Source organism: Oncorhynchus tshawytscha, linkage group LG21 (genome assembly GCF_018296145.1).
Source record: "Oncorhynchus tshawytscha isolate Ot180627B linkage group LG21, Otsh_v2.0, whole genome shotgun sequence".
Classification (NCBI taxonomy): domain Eukaryota; kingdom Metazoa; phylum Chordata; class Actinopteri; order Salmoniformes; family Salmonidae; genus Oncorhynchus; species Oncorhynchus tshawytscha.
The window spans coordinates 7,613,972-7,628,530 of NC_056449.1; the positions used below are offsets into that span (position 1 = coordinate 7,613,972).

A 14,559-nucleotide genomic window follows, 5' to 3' on the forward strand; every position below is an offset into this window, starting at 1 on the left:
AGGTCTAGTATGAAGATGAAGGTGCGTGGATGTGAGCAGAAGAGATAGAGACTGGATTGAAGGACTACAGCAGAAGAACATGTGATAAACCTGAGGTACAGTAGTTAGCCTAGCAGTATAATGCTTTCCCCAGCTAAACTAATCGGTGAGCTGGTAGTTCAGCACCATGGCCAGCATCCGCTGCTGCAAAGAGGTTGCGTTAGCCGCGGACAAAACATGCCAATACATATATTTTGAAGTGCAATGGTTTAGAGACAGCTCTTACCTCTCCAGAAGCTCTCCTTTGATCTGAGGGAACCACTAGAGTATTCCCATTGATTCCCGGGACTATAGTAGAACCTATACTCATTCGGGGTCCAACTAACATGTACCGATTGTCTCCGGATCTGTACTGGATGCTGTGGCACAGTGTCCCGTCGTAATTCACATCTTGTAAATACTTGGAGGAATAGTCTGTGGGTTTGGAGCACTGCATTAGAATCAACACGATGATACTGATGAGAAAAAACGTTGAAACTGACCCCAAAGTAATGATCAAATAAAATGTAACGCTGTTCTCCTCCTCGTCTTTTACTGAACTTTTAACATCAGAAGCTGCAAATGCCTCTTTGGGCTCCACAACCTTGATAATCACAGTAGCTGTTGCTGACAGTGAAACGTTCCCATTGTCTTTTACCAGTATGACCAGTTTATGCTCAGCCTCGTCTGTCTCGGTGAATGACCGAAGTGTCCTTATCTGTCCTGTATAGCGGTCCAAAGCAAAGAGACTGTGGTCAGTAACTTCCTGCAGTGAAAATAATAACCAGCCGTTATATCCTATATCAGCGTCATAGGCTCTCACTTTAGTCACCAAATGGCCTGCGTTCACATTGCGGGTAATCTCCTCCACACCTTCAGCGGAACCGTTAGTGCTGACTGGATACAAGATCACTGGAGCGTTGTCGTTCTGATCCAGAATGAACACGTTGACTGTGACGTTGGTGCTTTGTGACGGAGTTCCAGAGTCTGTAGCTACAACTTGGAAATGGAATGTTTTTAAAGTTTCAAAGTCAAAGCTTTTGAGCGCGGAGATATGTCCATTATCAGAATTGATATTTAAAAAAGAAGCCATATCATTCTGTGTCCCTTCTCCTCTAATTATGTGATATGAAATCGCAGCGTTTTCATTCAAGTCTTTATCAGAAGCGCTTACAGAGAATATAGATGCACCAGGGGCGTTGTTTTCCACTAAGTACAGCTCAAGGGGGGTTTGGGAGAATTCTGGACTGTTATCATTTACATCTGATATCTGGACGCTCAGAGTTTTGAATGTGTACAGAGGAGGCTGACCACAGTCAGTGGCAGTTATTGTGATGTCGTAATGGGACACGAGTTCACGATCCAAACGTTGTCTGGTCACTAAAGAATACATATTATCTTGGTATGAGGGCTTTAATTCGAAAGGTACATCGTCTGAAAGACTGCATACAACTTTACAATTAATACCAGAGTCTTTATCTGTCACACTAATTAGAGAAATAATAGTTCCTGGTTTTGAATCTTCGGCCACCATACTAGAGAGGGATGTCACCTCTATTTCGGGTTTATTGTCGTTTAAATCGAGTATCTTTATAATGACTCGACAATCCGTACTCATTGGGGGCTGCCCTTTGTCAGTGGCATGGACGTCTAGTTTATATGTGTCAATGTCCTCGAAGTCAACGTAACCTTTAACACGAATTGCACCTGTAGCTTTATCTAAACTAAATACATCATATATCTTGGGAAGAAGTTCACTACCAAATAAATATTCAACGTCACCATTGGAACCGTCGTCCAAATCTGTTGCCTTGACGTTGAGTACAATAGTTCCGGGTTGGACATTTTCAGGCAATGTGACCGAGTATACCTCATGACTAAATACAGGATTGTTGTCATTCGAATCGAGAACAGTGATAGTGACATTAAGAGTCCCTGACCTCTGGGGACTTCCACCATCGACTGCAGTTAAAACTAGTCTATGTTCAGATTGTTTCTCTCTATCCAAGGGTTTTTGTAAAACTAAGAAGGGAATTTTATCTTCTCCTCTTTCTCTTATTTGCAAATCAAAATGTTCATTGTGACTCAATTTATAGACACGTACTGCATTAACGCCAACATCAGGATCACGCGCGGCTGGTAACTGGAGTCGCTTGCCAGAAAGAGTAGATTCCGAAATATCAACTAGTTTGTCTTTCTCTTGAAAATTGGGCGAGTTATCATTAACATCCGTGATTTCTATTCCGGCGTAATGTATTTCTAACGGATTTTCAACAACCATTTTCAGGTTTATCAAACATGCAATATTGCCATCACAGAGCTCCTCTCTGTCGATATTCTTATGAACGTACAAGACTCCATTGTTCTGATTTACCTGGAAAATATCTTCTTTAGTTCCAGAAACGATACGAAACCGTCTCTCCACCAAAGTACTGACGTCGAGACCCAAATCCTTAGCAACATTTCCAACAACGGATCCCTCTTTCACCTCCTCTGGAATAGAGTACCTTATCTGTGCTGAAACCTTCTCTCCGAAGCACAGCAGAAGAGAGAAACGCAGAACAACCCACCAGTACACCCATCTACGCCTTTGTCCTCCATGTTCCATCGTTAAATAGAAAAAAATAAGCACGATCAATAATGAAAGAATGCAATCCTGAGGATCAGATGGACAACTCGTAATGATCCATACAGCATCTAATGTTTAGGCAGCGAATAATATAAAACAAATCTGACAATCATAGCACGTCTTGTTCCAATCTCCGCAATACTCTCTCTGTATGTGTGGAACAAAACAGACCAGAGAGGGGACTAGTCTACAAAGGACCAGACATTCTCCTTGTATTACACTGACACCACGTGGTCCGGGATTCTGGTAATCACAACAACTACATAACCCCCGAGAGTTGTTATCATTGTTTACGTTTTGGATCCCAAAAAAAAAAAAAACATTCCAGCACAAATGAACCATTAAAGAACGAGTAAAGGTGAAGATGGAAGATGGATATATATGGGAGGTGGAGGAAGAAACGGAATTGAAGGAGTACACAGCAAAAGAACAGAGGAACCGCCCTTGCTGTCTCTGCCTGGCCGGTTCCCCTCTTTCCACTGGGATTCTCTGCCTCTAACCCTATTACAGGGGCTGAGTCGATGGCTTACTGGTGCTCTTTCATGCGTCCCTAGGAGGGGTGCGTCACTTGAGTGGGTTGAGTCACTGACGTGATCTTCCTGTCTGGGTTGGCGACCCCCTTGGGTTGTGCCGTGGCGGAGATCTTTGTGGGCTATACTCGGCCTTGTCTCAGGATGGTAAGTTGGTGGTTGAAGATATCCCTCTAGTGGTGTGGGGACTATCTGGAGTATTTCTCCTGTCTTATCCGGTGTCCTGTGTGAATTTAAGTATGCTCTCTCTAATTCTTTCTTTCTCTCTCTCGGTGGACCTGAGCCCTAGGACCATGTCTCAGGACTACCTGGCATAATGACTCCTTGCTGTCCCCAGTCCACCTGGCCGTGCTGCTGCTCCAGTTTCAACTGTTCTGCCTGCGGCTATGGAATCCTGACCTGTTCACCGGACGTGCGACCTGTCCCAGAACTGCAGTTTTCAACTCTCCAGAGACAGCAGAAGTGGTAGAGATACTCTTAATGATCAGCTATGAAAAGCCAACTTACATTTACTCCTGAGGTGCTGACTTGCTGCACCCTCGACAACTACTGTGATTATTATTATTTGACCATGCTGGTCATTTATGAACATCTTGGCCATGTTCTGTTATAATCTCCACCCGGCACAGCCAGAAGAGGACTGGCCACCCCTCATAGCCTGGTTCCTCTCTAGGTGTCGTCCTAGGTTTTGGCCTTTCTAGGGAGTTTTTCCAAGCCACCATGTTTCTACACCTGCATAGCTTGCTGTTTGGGGTTTTAGGCTGGGTTTCTGTACAGCACTTTGAGATATCAGCTGATGTATAAAGGGCTATATAAATACATTTGATTAGAAATACATTTGATTTGATAATAAACCCGAGGTAGTAGCGCAGCATGCTAAGCAGCGAGTTTATGATAATTCAGCACCATGGACAGCGATTGACACCGCTGGTTTGCACACTCGGACAAATTCCCTCAAAACATGTCTCTTTATCTGATTTAACAGGCAGAAAATGATAGAGACAACTCTTACCTCTCCAGAAGCTCTCCTCCTGTGTTCGGGTATCACTAGAGTATTTCCATTGCTGCCCGGGACTATAGTAGAACCTATACTCATTCTGGGTCCAACTAACATGTACCGATTGTCTCCGGATCTGTACTGGATGCTGTGGCACAGTGTCCCGTCGTAATTCACATCTTGTAAATACTTGGAGGAATAGTCTGTGGGTTTGGAGCACTGCATTACAATCAACACGATGATACTGATGAGAAAAAGCGTTGAAACTGACCCCAAAGTAATGATCAAATAAAATGTAACGCTGTTCTCCTCCTCGTTTTTTACTGAACTTTTAACATCAGAAGCTGCAAAAGCCTCTTTGGGCTCCACAACCTTGATAATCACAGTAGCTGTTGCTGAGAGTGAAACGTTCCCGTTGTCTTTTACCAGTATGACCAGTTTATGCTCAGCCTCGTCTGTCTCTGTGAATGACCGAAGTGTCCTTATCTGTCCCGTATAGCGATCCAAAGCAAAGAGACTGTGGTCAGTAACTTCCTGCAGTGAAAATAATAACCAGCCGTTATATCCTATATCAGCGTCATAGGCTCTTACTTTAGTCACCAAATGGCCTGCGTTCCCATTGCGGGGAATCTCCTCCACACCTTCAGCGGAACCGTTAGTTCTGACTGGATACAAGATCACTGGAGCGTTGTCGTTCTGATCCAGAATGAACACGTTCACTGTGACGTTGCTGCGTAGTAACGGAGTTCCAGAGTCTGTAGCTACAACTTGGAATTGGAACGTTTTGAGGGATTCAAAATCAAAGCTTTTTAGCGCGGAAATATGTCCATTTTCCGAATTGATGTTGAGGAAAGATGCCATATCATTCAGTGTTCCTTCACCTCTAACTATGTGATATGATATCACAGCATTTTCATTCAAGTCTTTATCAGTGGCGCTTACAGAGAATATCGATGCACCAGGGGCGTTATTTTCCGCTAAGTACAGCTGGATATGTTTTGGGAAGAATTCTGGGCTGTTATCGTTCACATCTGATATCTGTACACTCAGAGTTTTGAATGTGGACAGAGGAGGCTGACCACAGTCAGTAGCTGTTATTGTGATGTCATAATGGGACACGAGTTCTCTGTCTAAACGTTGTTTGGTCACTAAAGAATACATATTATCTTGGTATGAGGGTTTTAACTCAAACGGTACAGTATCTGACAGACTACACAACACCTTTCCATTGATACCCGAGTCCTTATCTGTAACACTAATAAGATAAACAACAGTTCCAGGTTTTGCATCTTCCCGAACTAAATTAGAGAGGGATGTCACCTCTATATCTGGTTGGTTGTCATTTACATCTGTTATCTTAATGATAACTCTACAGCTCACAGTCATGGGAGGCTGTCCTTTATCCGAAGCCTGCACGTCAAGTCTATAAACTTCTGTCGATTCAAAGTCGACCCCTCCTTTGACTCGAATTTCTCCAGTGACACCGTCTAAATTAAACACCTCGTAAACTTTACGATTAAGATCTCTGCCAAGACTATATTCAACATCACCATTGACAGCCTCGTCCAAGTCAATAGCTTTTACTTGTATCACAACAGTGTTGATAGATACATTTTCCTCCAGCGTTACAGTGTACACCTCCTGACTAAATACAGGTCGGTTGTCGTTTATGTCTAGCACTGTGACCGTCAAATTAAGATTGGTTGATCTCGGCGGATTCCCTCCATCGATTGCTGTCAGTAATAATCTGTGCTCACATTTATGCTCTCTATCCAGCGTTTTCTGTAGAACTAAAAAGGGTACCTTTTCATCTCCTCTATCTCTAACTTCCAATTCAAAATTAGCGTTTTGACTTAATTTGTACAAGCGAATGGAATTAATCCCAGAGTCAAGATCACGCGCAGCTGGTAGTTGGAAATGCGATCCAGCGTTTGTGCTCTCCGAAATGTCCAGCCCTTTTGCTATCTCTGGGAAACTGGGAGAATTATCATTCACATCTGTAATTTCTACACCAACGTAATGGATTTCTAGAGGGTTTTCAACAACCATTTTCAGGTCAATCAAGCAGGCGCTATCACCATCACAGACCTCCTCTCTGTCGATATTCTTATGAACATACAAGACGCCATTGTTCTGATTTACCTGGAAAAGAGCGTCCTTAGATCCAGAAACAATACGAAACCGCCTCTCTACCAAAGTACTGACGTCAAGACCCAAATCTTTAGCAACATTTCCAACAACGGATCCCTCTTTCACCTCCTCTGGAATAGAGTACCTTATCTGTGCTGAAACCTTCTCCCCCAAACACAGCAGAAGAGAGAAACGCACAGCAACCCACCAGTACTCCCATCTGCGCCTTTGTCCTCCTCCTCCCATGGTTAGGCAGAAAGTTAAGCAAAATCCTCAATGACCAAAAAATATATATCTTAATTATCAGATGACCAAATCATGATAATCCGTAACGAATCCAACGTTTCAGCACTGTAAAGGAATACAACTATTCTCTGACGATCACATCACGTCTTGTTCTGATGTCCGCAATACTCTCTCTGAATGTGTGGAACAAAACAGACCAGAGAAGGGGCCTAGTCTACAAAGTACCAGATATTCTCCTTGTGTTACACTGACACCCTGTGGTCCGGGATTCTGGAAATCACAAACACTGCAAACGCTCCGAGGGAGCGATACTCGTTGTTTACGTGTTGCATCAAACCCAATAAATATACCAATTACAATCCAAATCGACCATCATAAGAACGAATAAAGGTGAAGATGGATAGATATGGGAGGTAGAGGAAGAAACTGAATTGAAGAGTTACACCGCAACAGAACAGATAATAAACCCGAGGTAGTAGCCTAGCATGCTAATCAGTGAGTAATTCAGAACCATGGACAGCGACCATCACAGCGAGTTTGCACACTCGGACATTATGCGGAGACAAAACAACAAGCAACAAATTCATCCAAAACATGTCTCTTTATCCGAGTTAATAGGCTGAAAAGAATAGAGAGAGAGTTCTTACCTCTCCAGAAGCTCTCCTCCTGTGTTCAGGTAGCACAAGAGTATTCCCATTGCTGCCCGGGACTATAGTAGAACCTATACTCATTCTGGGTCCAACTAACATGTACCGATTGTCTCCGGATCTGTACTGGATGCTGTGGCACAGTGTCCCGTCGTAATTCACATCTTGTAAATACTTGGAGGAATAGTCTGTGGGTTTGGAGCACTGCATTACAATCAACACGATGATACTGATGAGAAAAAGCGTTGAAACTGACCCCAAAGTAATGATCAAATAAAATGTAACGCTGTTCTCCTCCTCGTCTTTTACTGAACTTTTAACATCAGAAGCTGCAAAAGCCTCTTTGGGCTCCACAACCTTGATAATCACAGTAGCTGTTGCTGACAGTGAAACGTTCCCATTGTCTTTTACCAGTATGACCAGTTTATGCTCAGCCTCGTCTGTCTCTGTGAATGACCGAAGTGTCCTTATCTGTCCCGTATAGCGGTCCAAAGCAAAGAGACTGTGGTCAGTAACTTCTTGCAGTGAAAATAATAACCATCCGTTATATCCTATATCAGCGTCAAAGGCTCTCACTTTAGTCACCAAATGGCCTGCATTCACATTGCGGGGAATCTCCTCCACACCTTCAGCGGAACCGTTAGGGCTGACTGGATACAAGATCACTGGAGCGTTGTCGTTCTGATCCAGAATGAACACGTTGACTGTGACGTTGCTGCTTAGAGACGGAGTTCCAGAGTCTTTGGCAATGATGCAGAACTGGAACGTTTTGAGGGTTTCAAAGTCAAAGCTCTTTAGTGCGTAAATGGTACCGTTGCCTTCGTTTATGTTCAGGAAGGATGTCACGCGTTGTCCAGTGCTCCCACGGTCCAGAGAATATACAATTTCTGCATTTTCACCATCATCAACATCAGACGCGCTTACTGAGAAAATGGGCATAGCGGGCTTATTATTTTCAACGACATAAAATGTATATGGGTTTTCAGTGAATAGCGGACTATTATCGTTAACATCCACTACCTTCACTTGAATGACTTTAGTTGACACGAGAGGAGGGATTCCTAAGTCTTTAGCCGTGATTGTAATATCATACCGAGGCACCGACTCTTTATCAAGGTAATCATTGGTGACTAACGAAAAGAAATTTCCATCAAGAGAAGGCTTCAGAACGAACGGTAAATCCTCCGGTAAAGAACAGACTACCTGTCCGTTTACACCGGAGTCCAGGTCGTTCATCCCCATCAGAGCCACCACGGTTCCGGGAGTTGCGTCCTCTGGTATCCGGCTAGACAGAGATGTGACGTCAATCTCAGGCCTGTTGTCGTTCACGTCTTCCACTCTGACGAGCACGTTGCAGTGCGTGGAGAGAGATACTGCTCCCTTGTCCGAGGCCAATATCTTCATCTCATACACCTGCTTCTCCTCGAAATCAAGGCCTCCCTTCACTTTTAGCTCCCCTGTTTTGCTGTCCAACTCAAATGGCTCAGCAGCCATACCTCTGAATTTACTTCGCAATGAATACTCCACCTCGCCATTCACGCCTTCATCCGAATCAGAGGCATTAACTCGCAATAGAAATGTACCTTTAGGTACGTTTTCTTTTACTGTTACGGTATATTTCTGCTTATCACACACAGGAGTATTGTCGTTTACATCAGACACAGTAACTGTAACATTAAGAGTTCCTGATTTTGGTGGCTTGCCTCCGTCTAAGGCCGTTAACGTCAAATCATATCGGGCTATGTGTTCCCTATCCAAAGGGCTTTTTAAAATCAAAAACGGAATTTTGCCATCCTCGCCAAAGTCCTCAATTTCTACTCGAAAATATTGATTCTGGCTTAATTTATACGATTGCAAAGAATATACGCCAGTATCTGGGTCGTGAGCTCCTTCCAACTGGAGTCGGGCTCCAGTGGTAGCAGACTCTAGTATCTCTAAGTTATAGGTTTCATCTGGAAAGGTAGGGGAGTTATCATTTACATCCATTATCTCGACTGTGACTTGGTGCATTTCTAGCGGATTCTCTATCACCGCTTTCAAGTTGATGAAACACGGCGCGGATTTTACGCACAGTTCCTCTCGGTCTACTCTGTGGTGCACTAGCAATGCGCCATCTCTCTGGTTTACCTGGAAGAGGTCCTGCTTTGTTCCAGACACGATACGAAGATTCCGGTCCGCCAGTCTCGACGTGTCGAATCCCAGGTCGTTAGCTATATTCCCAACTGCCGTTCCGACTTTTAATTCCTCTTGAATGGAGTATCGTATCTGCGCTGAGATTCCTTTCAAATTAATAAAAATAAGAGCAAAATTACAAAATGCCCATCCGCTTAGCCACCGTCTTTTTCGGTTTTGCATCGCCATTGTTTGGCAGAAAAACTATTGGCCAAACGCAGAACTGACAAGATATTAAATAACACAAATTATTTCCGTTTCATAGGATCCCACTAAAACTGTTTGTTATTTCCATCGTTTAGCCATTTAATAGCACTATTTAACATCCGTCTTAAAGCTGCTGTGTCTTGGCAGCTACTGAATACCTCACCCCTTCAAGAACCGTGTTATCACGCGCCTCTATAACGCACTCATGATGTAAAAGCGCCACCATGCGTCTGAGCACGGTGTGGTTCTGAATGTTCAATCACCTGTAGGCCAACATACTCTTCATCTATTCCAACACAACCACAGTTGCTCTTAGAGGGGAATTGTAATCTAAAAGCAAATAGGGAAAATTATAACCACAAATGGTTAGCCTACTATGTGGCAAATACAGTGGGGCAAAAAAGTATTTAGTCAGCCACCAATTGTGCAAGTTCTCCCACTTAAAAAGATGAGAGAGGCCTGTAATTTTCATCATAGGAACACTTCAACTATGACAGACAAAATGAGAGAAAAAATCCAGAAAATCACACTGTAGGATTTTTAATGAATTTATTTGCAAATTATGGTGGAAAATAAGTATTTGGTCAATAACAAAAGTTTATCTCAATAATTTGTTATATACCCTTTGTTGGCAATGACAGAGGTCAAACTTTTTCTGTAAGTCTTCAGAAGGTTTTCACACACTGTTGCTGGTATTTTGGCCCATTCCTCCATGCATATCTCCTCTAGAGCAGTGATGTTTTGGGGCTGTTGCTGGGCAACACGGACTTTCAACTCCCTCCAAAGATTTTCTATGGGGTTGAGATCTGGAGACTGGCTAGGCCACTCCAGGACCTTGAAATGCTTCTTACGAAGCCACTCCTTCGTTGCCCGGGCGGTGTGTTTGGGATCATTGTCATGCTGAAAGACCCAGCCACGTTTCATCTTCAATGCCCTAGCTGATGGAAGGAGGTTTTCACTCAAAATCTCACGATACATGGCCCCATTCATTCTTTCCTTTACACGGATCAGTCGTCCTGGTCCCTTTGCAGAAAAACAGCCCCGAAGCATGATGTTTCCACCCCCATGCTTCACAGTAGCTATGGTGTTCTTTGGATGCAACTCAGCATTCTTTGTCCTCCAAACACAACAAGTTGAGAATTTACCAAAAAGTTATATTTTGGTTTCATCTGACCATATGACATTCTCCCAATCTTCTTCTGGATCATCCAAATGCTCTCTAGCAAACTTCAGATGGGCCTGGACATGTACTGGCTTAAGCAGGGGGACACGTCTGGCACTGCAGGATTTGAGTCCCTGGCGGCGTAGTGTGTTACTGATGGTAGGCTTTGTTACTTTGGTCCCAGCTCTCTGCAGGTCATTCACTAGGTCCCTCCATGTGGTTCAGGTATTTTTGCTCACCGTTCTTGTGATCATTTTGACCCCACGGGGTGAGATCTTGCGTGGAGCCCCAGATCGAGGGAGATTATCATATATATCATATATTATCATATATATATTATATATATATATATTATGTCTTGTATGTCTTCCATTTCCTAATAATTGCTCCCACAGTTGATTTCTTCAAACCAAGCTGCTTACCTATTGCAGATTCAGTCTTCCCAGCCTGGTGCAGGTCTACAATTTTGTTTCTGGTGTCCTTTGACAGCTCTTTGGTCTTGGCCATAGTGGAGTTTGGAGTGTGACTGTTTGAGGTTGTGGACAGGTGTCTTTTATACTGATAAAAAGTTCAAACAGGTGCCATTAATACAGGTAACGAGTGGAGGACAGAGGAGCCTCTTAAAGAAGAAGTTACAGGTCTGTGAGAGCCAGAAATCGTGCTTGTTTGTAGGTGACCAAATACTTATTTTCCACCATAATTTGCAAATAAATTGATTAATAATCAATTGATAAAAATGGATAAAAATTGTCTGTCATAGTTGAAGTGTACCTATGATGAAAATTACAGGCCTCTCTCATATTTTTAAGTGGGAGAACTTGCACAATTGGTGGCTGACTAATTACTTTTTTTGCCACACTGTAAGTCATTATTACAATACATCAACGAGTATCGGCTAACTCATTCATCACTGTGTCTGATATCATGATGCATGTCATGGATATCATGATGCATGTCGTGGATCGCATGTCCTGGCTTGGAAGTACTTTAGAATTTAATCGAACAAGCTTTCCATTACTGATCAACCTAATTGTACCACTTCTTACAATATACATTATTTATTTTATACTTTGAGTAGGGGGTAGCCTCTTTATACCACGACTTTAAGAAGTCAATCACTGCTCTTAAAATTCAAATTATAGCCAAAATAACATCTAAATGTCATATGACAAGAAATATAGGCAGTAAGTCACAATGTTACAATCGCTGTAATGCCACTTAACTTCCCTAGGTTTGTGTTGTGTTGTTCTAGACTATTAGCGCCACCTGTCATGTTCCGCTTTTGCAAGGGTAAACAGCGACACCCTATGGCTGAGAGTGGTAGGTTCAGTAGAGCCAATTGACTGTCTTCTTGCCCGTCACATGTGTGATAGTATAGTAACTGGCTGCATGGCTGAACCCTAAGTGCTGACAAGACCATAGCAGTCTGAACAACCCAAATTCACGGACAGAATGACCCCGACACCCCCCCCACACACACACACACACTGGTGTCTGCATTTCTCTCGCTCCTCTATTCTCTATTTTGTCCCTCGCTCTCCAACACTGCCATTTCGAAAGAGTACTGCAATGACGTGTGTATTCTGCTATTTTGAAACGGCCAGTTAACGATTGTATACTTATTTTTCAACAACACTGATGAATTTAAATGTTAAATCACTGCACTGAAAGCTCTGCAGATGATATATGCGTTACCAGCATGCTGCATCGCGAGCTGAGGCTTGTCACGATATCAAATTACAGGCCGCTTCAAAGCACACCACCAGCCCCTGCAGCTCGTTGCCCTGGCAACTGAGCTCCGAGAGGCAGGTCGCTGTCCTTGGTGCTGAAAGAAAGCAGGCCCGGTGGGAGAAAGAAAAAAGGGAGAGGGATGCCTGCGGTAGACAATGACATTTACGGGTATGTTTTCTCTTTCACGCTTCTCCTCATTTATGTTACAAGGTTTGTGTAAAATATTCCTCAATTGTCCACTCACTCTCTTATATCCCCCCTCCTCTCCGCTTAGATTTAGCACATTAAGAGACATACTGCCGTCGCCTGGATACAGGGAGAATGAATCCCGCCATTGTTTGGCCAAGGGAAGATAAATATGTGCTTGTGTAACTCAATGCAAGGTTTCAGCACAGTATAAGCCTAGATGTTTGATGGCCTTGCTATTCATGTATGAAACTAAAACCATACACAACCTTCCCAAGCTACCAAAGACTTACCATAAACCCCCATAACGCACCATTCTGGGACCTGTGGTTCTATCCTGCACTATCCCACCTTCACTTCCCCCTCTGTCACTCGATCCCTGCCCTAAGCATCAAGCCCTCCCCTGTGTGTGAAGGCTCATATGTGGCAATCAGGAGGTAGATACAGAGGCAGTGTGGATGGAGGCACCATGGGTCTGCTGTGCGATGATGTCACAGAGGATAGAACACAAGGATATTGACTAGTGTTTGGTGTGCTTGAAGAGGCTTTAAATTACAATGCATGTAAAGTATGTGGACACCTACTCATTCCAAAATCATGGGCATTAATATGGAGTTGGTCCCCCCTTTGCTGTAATAACAGCCTCCACTCTTCTGGGAAGGCTTTCCACTATATGTGGGAACATTGCTGCGGGGAATTGCATTATGGACGACGGTTGCTGATGTTGGCCGATTAGACCTGGCTCACAGTCGGCGTTCAAATTCATCCCAAAAGTGTTCGATGGGGTTGAGGTCAGAGTTCTGTGCAGGCCAGTCAAGGTATTCCACACCAATCTCGACAAACCATTTCTGTATGGACCTCACTTTGTGCACGATGGCATTGTCATGCTGAAACAGGAAAGGATTGCCACAAAGTTGGAAGCACAGAATCGTCTAGAATATCATTGTATACTGTGGCGTTAAGATTTCCCTTCACAGCAACTAAGGGGCCTAGCCTGAACCATGAAAAACAGCCCCAGACTATTATTCCTCCTCCACCAAACTTTACAGTTGTCACTATGCATTCAGGAAGGTAGCGTTCTCCTGGCATACGCCAAACCCAGATTCGGCGAGCTTCACACCACTCCAGCCGAAGCTTGGCATTGCGCATGGTGATCTATGGCTCGTGTGAGGCTGCTCGGCCATGGAAACCCATTTCTTGAAGCTCCCGACAAACAGTTCTTGTGCTGACGTTGTTTCCAGAGGCAGTTTGTAACTCGGTAGTGAGTGTTGCAACTGAGGACAGACAATTTTTACACGCTGCATCCTTCAGCACTCGGCGATCCCGTTCTGTGAGCTTGGTGTGGCCTACCACTTCGCGGCTGAGCCGTTGTTGCTCCAAGACTTTTCCACTTCAGAATAACAGCACTTACAGTTGGCCTGGGCAGAAATTTGACGAATTTGTTGGAAAGGTGGCGTCCTGTGATGGTGCCACGTTGAAAGTGACTGAGATCTTCAGTAAGGCACTGTTAATGTTTGTCTATGGAGATTGCTTAGCTGTGTGCTCGATTTTATACACCTGCCAGCAATGAGCGTGGTTGAAATTGCGAATCCACTCATTTGAAATATTATTTTGTATATTTAGTGTATGAAGGGTTTCCGTCTAGTCCGTCTCAAGCCACTCATTCACACCGCACCGGTGTAACACCAACTCAAGCCACTCATTCACACCGCACCAGTGTAACACCAACTCAAGCCACTCATTCACACCGCACCGGTGTAACACCAACTCAAGCCACTCATTCACACCGCACCAGTGTAACACCAACTCAAGCCACTCATTCACACCACACCAGTTAACACCAACTCAAGCCACTCATTCACACCGCACCAGTGTAACACCAACTCAAGCCACTCATTCACACT

At 43.8% G+C, this 14,559-nt stretch overlaps 3 protein-coding genes across 3 annotated transcripts; all 3 read right to left on the reverse strand.

Moving 5' to 3' along the window:
• Positions 1-138: 138 nt before the first annotated feature.
• Positions 139-2,778, reverse strand: LOC112220504 (protocadherin alpha-7-like). The gene is made up of 2 exons (XM_042302844.1): positions 266-2,778; positions 139-183 (listed from the first exon to the last, which is right to left on the reverse strand). Exons 1-2 carry the CDS (start codon positions 2,624-2,626, stop codon positions 139-141), a joined length of 2,406 nt encoding a protein of 801 aa, XP_042158778.1. The 5' UTR covers positions 2,627-2,778.
• A 1,288-nt stretch (positions 2,779-4,066) lies between these two features.
• LOC121840319 (protocadherin alpha-3-like) lies at positions 4,067-6,698 on the reverse strand. The gene has a single exon (XM_042302845.1). It carries the CDS (start codon positions 6,548-6,550, stop codon positions 4,067-4,069), a length of 2,484 nt encoding a protein of 827 aa, XP_042158779.1. The 5' UTR covers positions 6,551-6,698.
• On the reverse strand, positions 6,691-9,733 carry LOC121838722 (protocadherin gamma-A5-like). Its single transcript, XM_042302846.1, has 2 exons — positions 7,198-9,733; positions 6,691-6,723 (listed from the first exon to the last, which is right to left on the reverse strand). The coding sequence occupies exons 1-2, from the start codon at positions 9,556-9,558 to the stop codon at positions 6,691-6,693; spliced, it is 2,394 nt and encodes a 797-aa protein (XP_042158780.1). The 5' UTR covers positions 9,559-9,733.
• Positions 9,734-14,559: the final 4,826 nt, after the last annotated feature.

Bases quoted from the DNA above. Each gene is read 5' to 3' on its own strand.
- LOC121840319 (XM_042302845.1), bottom strand. From the start codon at position 6,550: ATGGGAGGAGGAGGACAAAGGCGCAGATGGGAGTACTGGTGGGTTGCT.
- LOC121838722 (XM_042302846.1), bottom strand. From the start codon at position 9,558: ATGGCGATGCAAAACCGAAAAAGACGGTGGCTAAGCGGATGGGCATTT. The intron at 6,724-7,197 runs GTAAGAACTCTC...CCACACATTCAG, and splicing joins GGAGGAGAGCTTCTGGAGAG to AGAGAGTATTGCGGACATCA.
- LOC112220504 (XM_042302844.1), bottom strand. From the start codon at position 2,626: ATGGAACATGGAGGACAAAGGCGTAGATGGGTGTACTGGTGGGTTGTT. The intron at 184-265 runs GTAAGAGCTGTC...ACCTCTTTGCAG, and splicing joins AAAGGAGAGCTTCTGGAGAG to CAGCGGATGCTGGCCATGGT.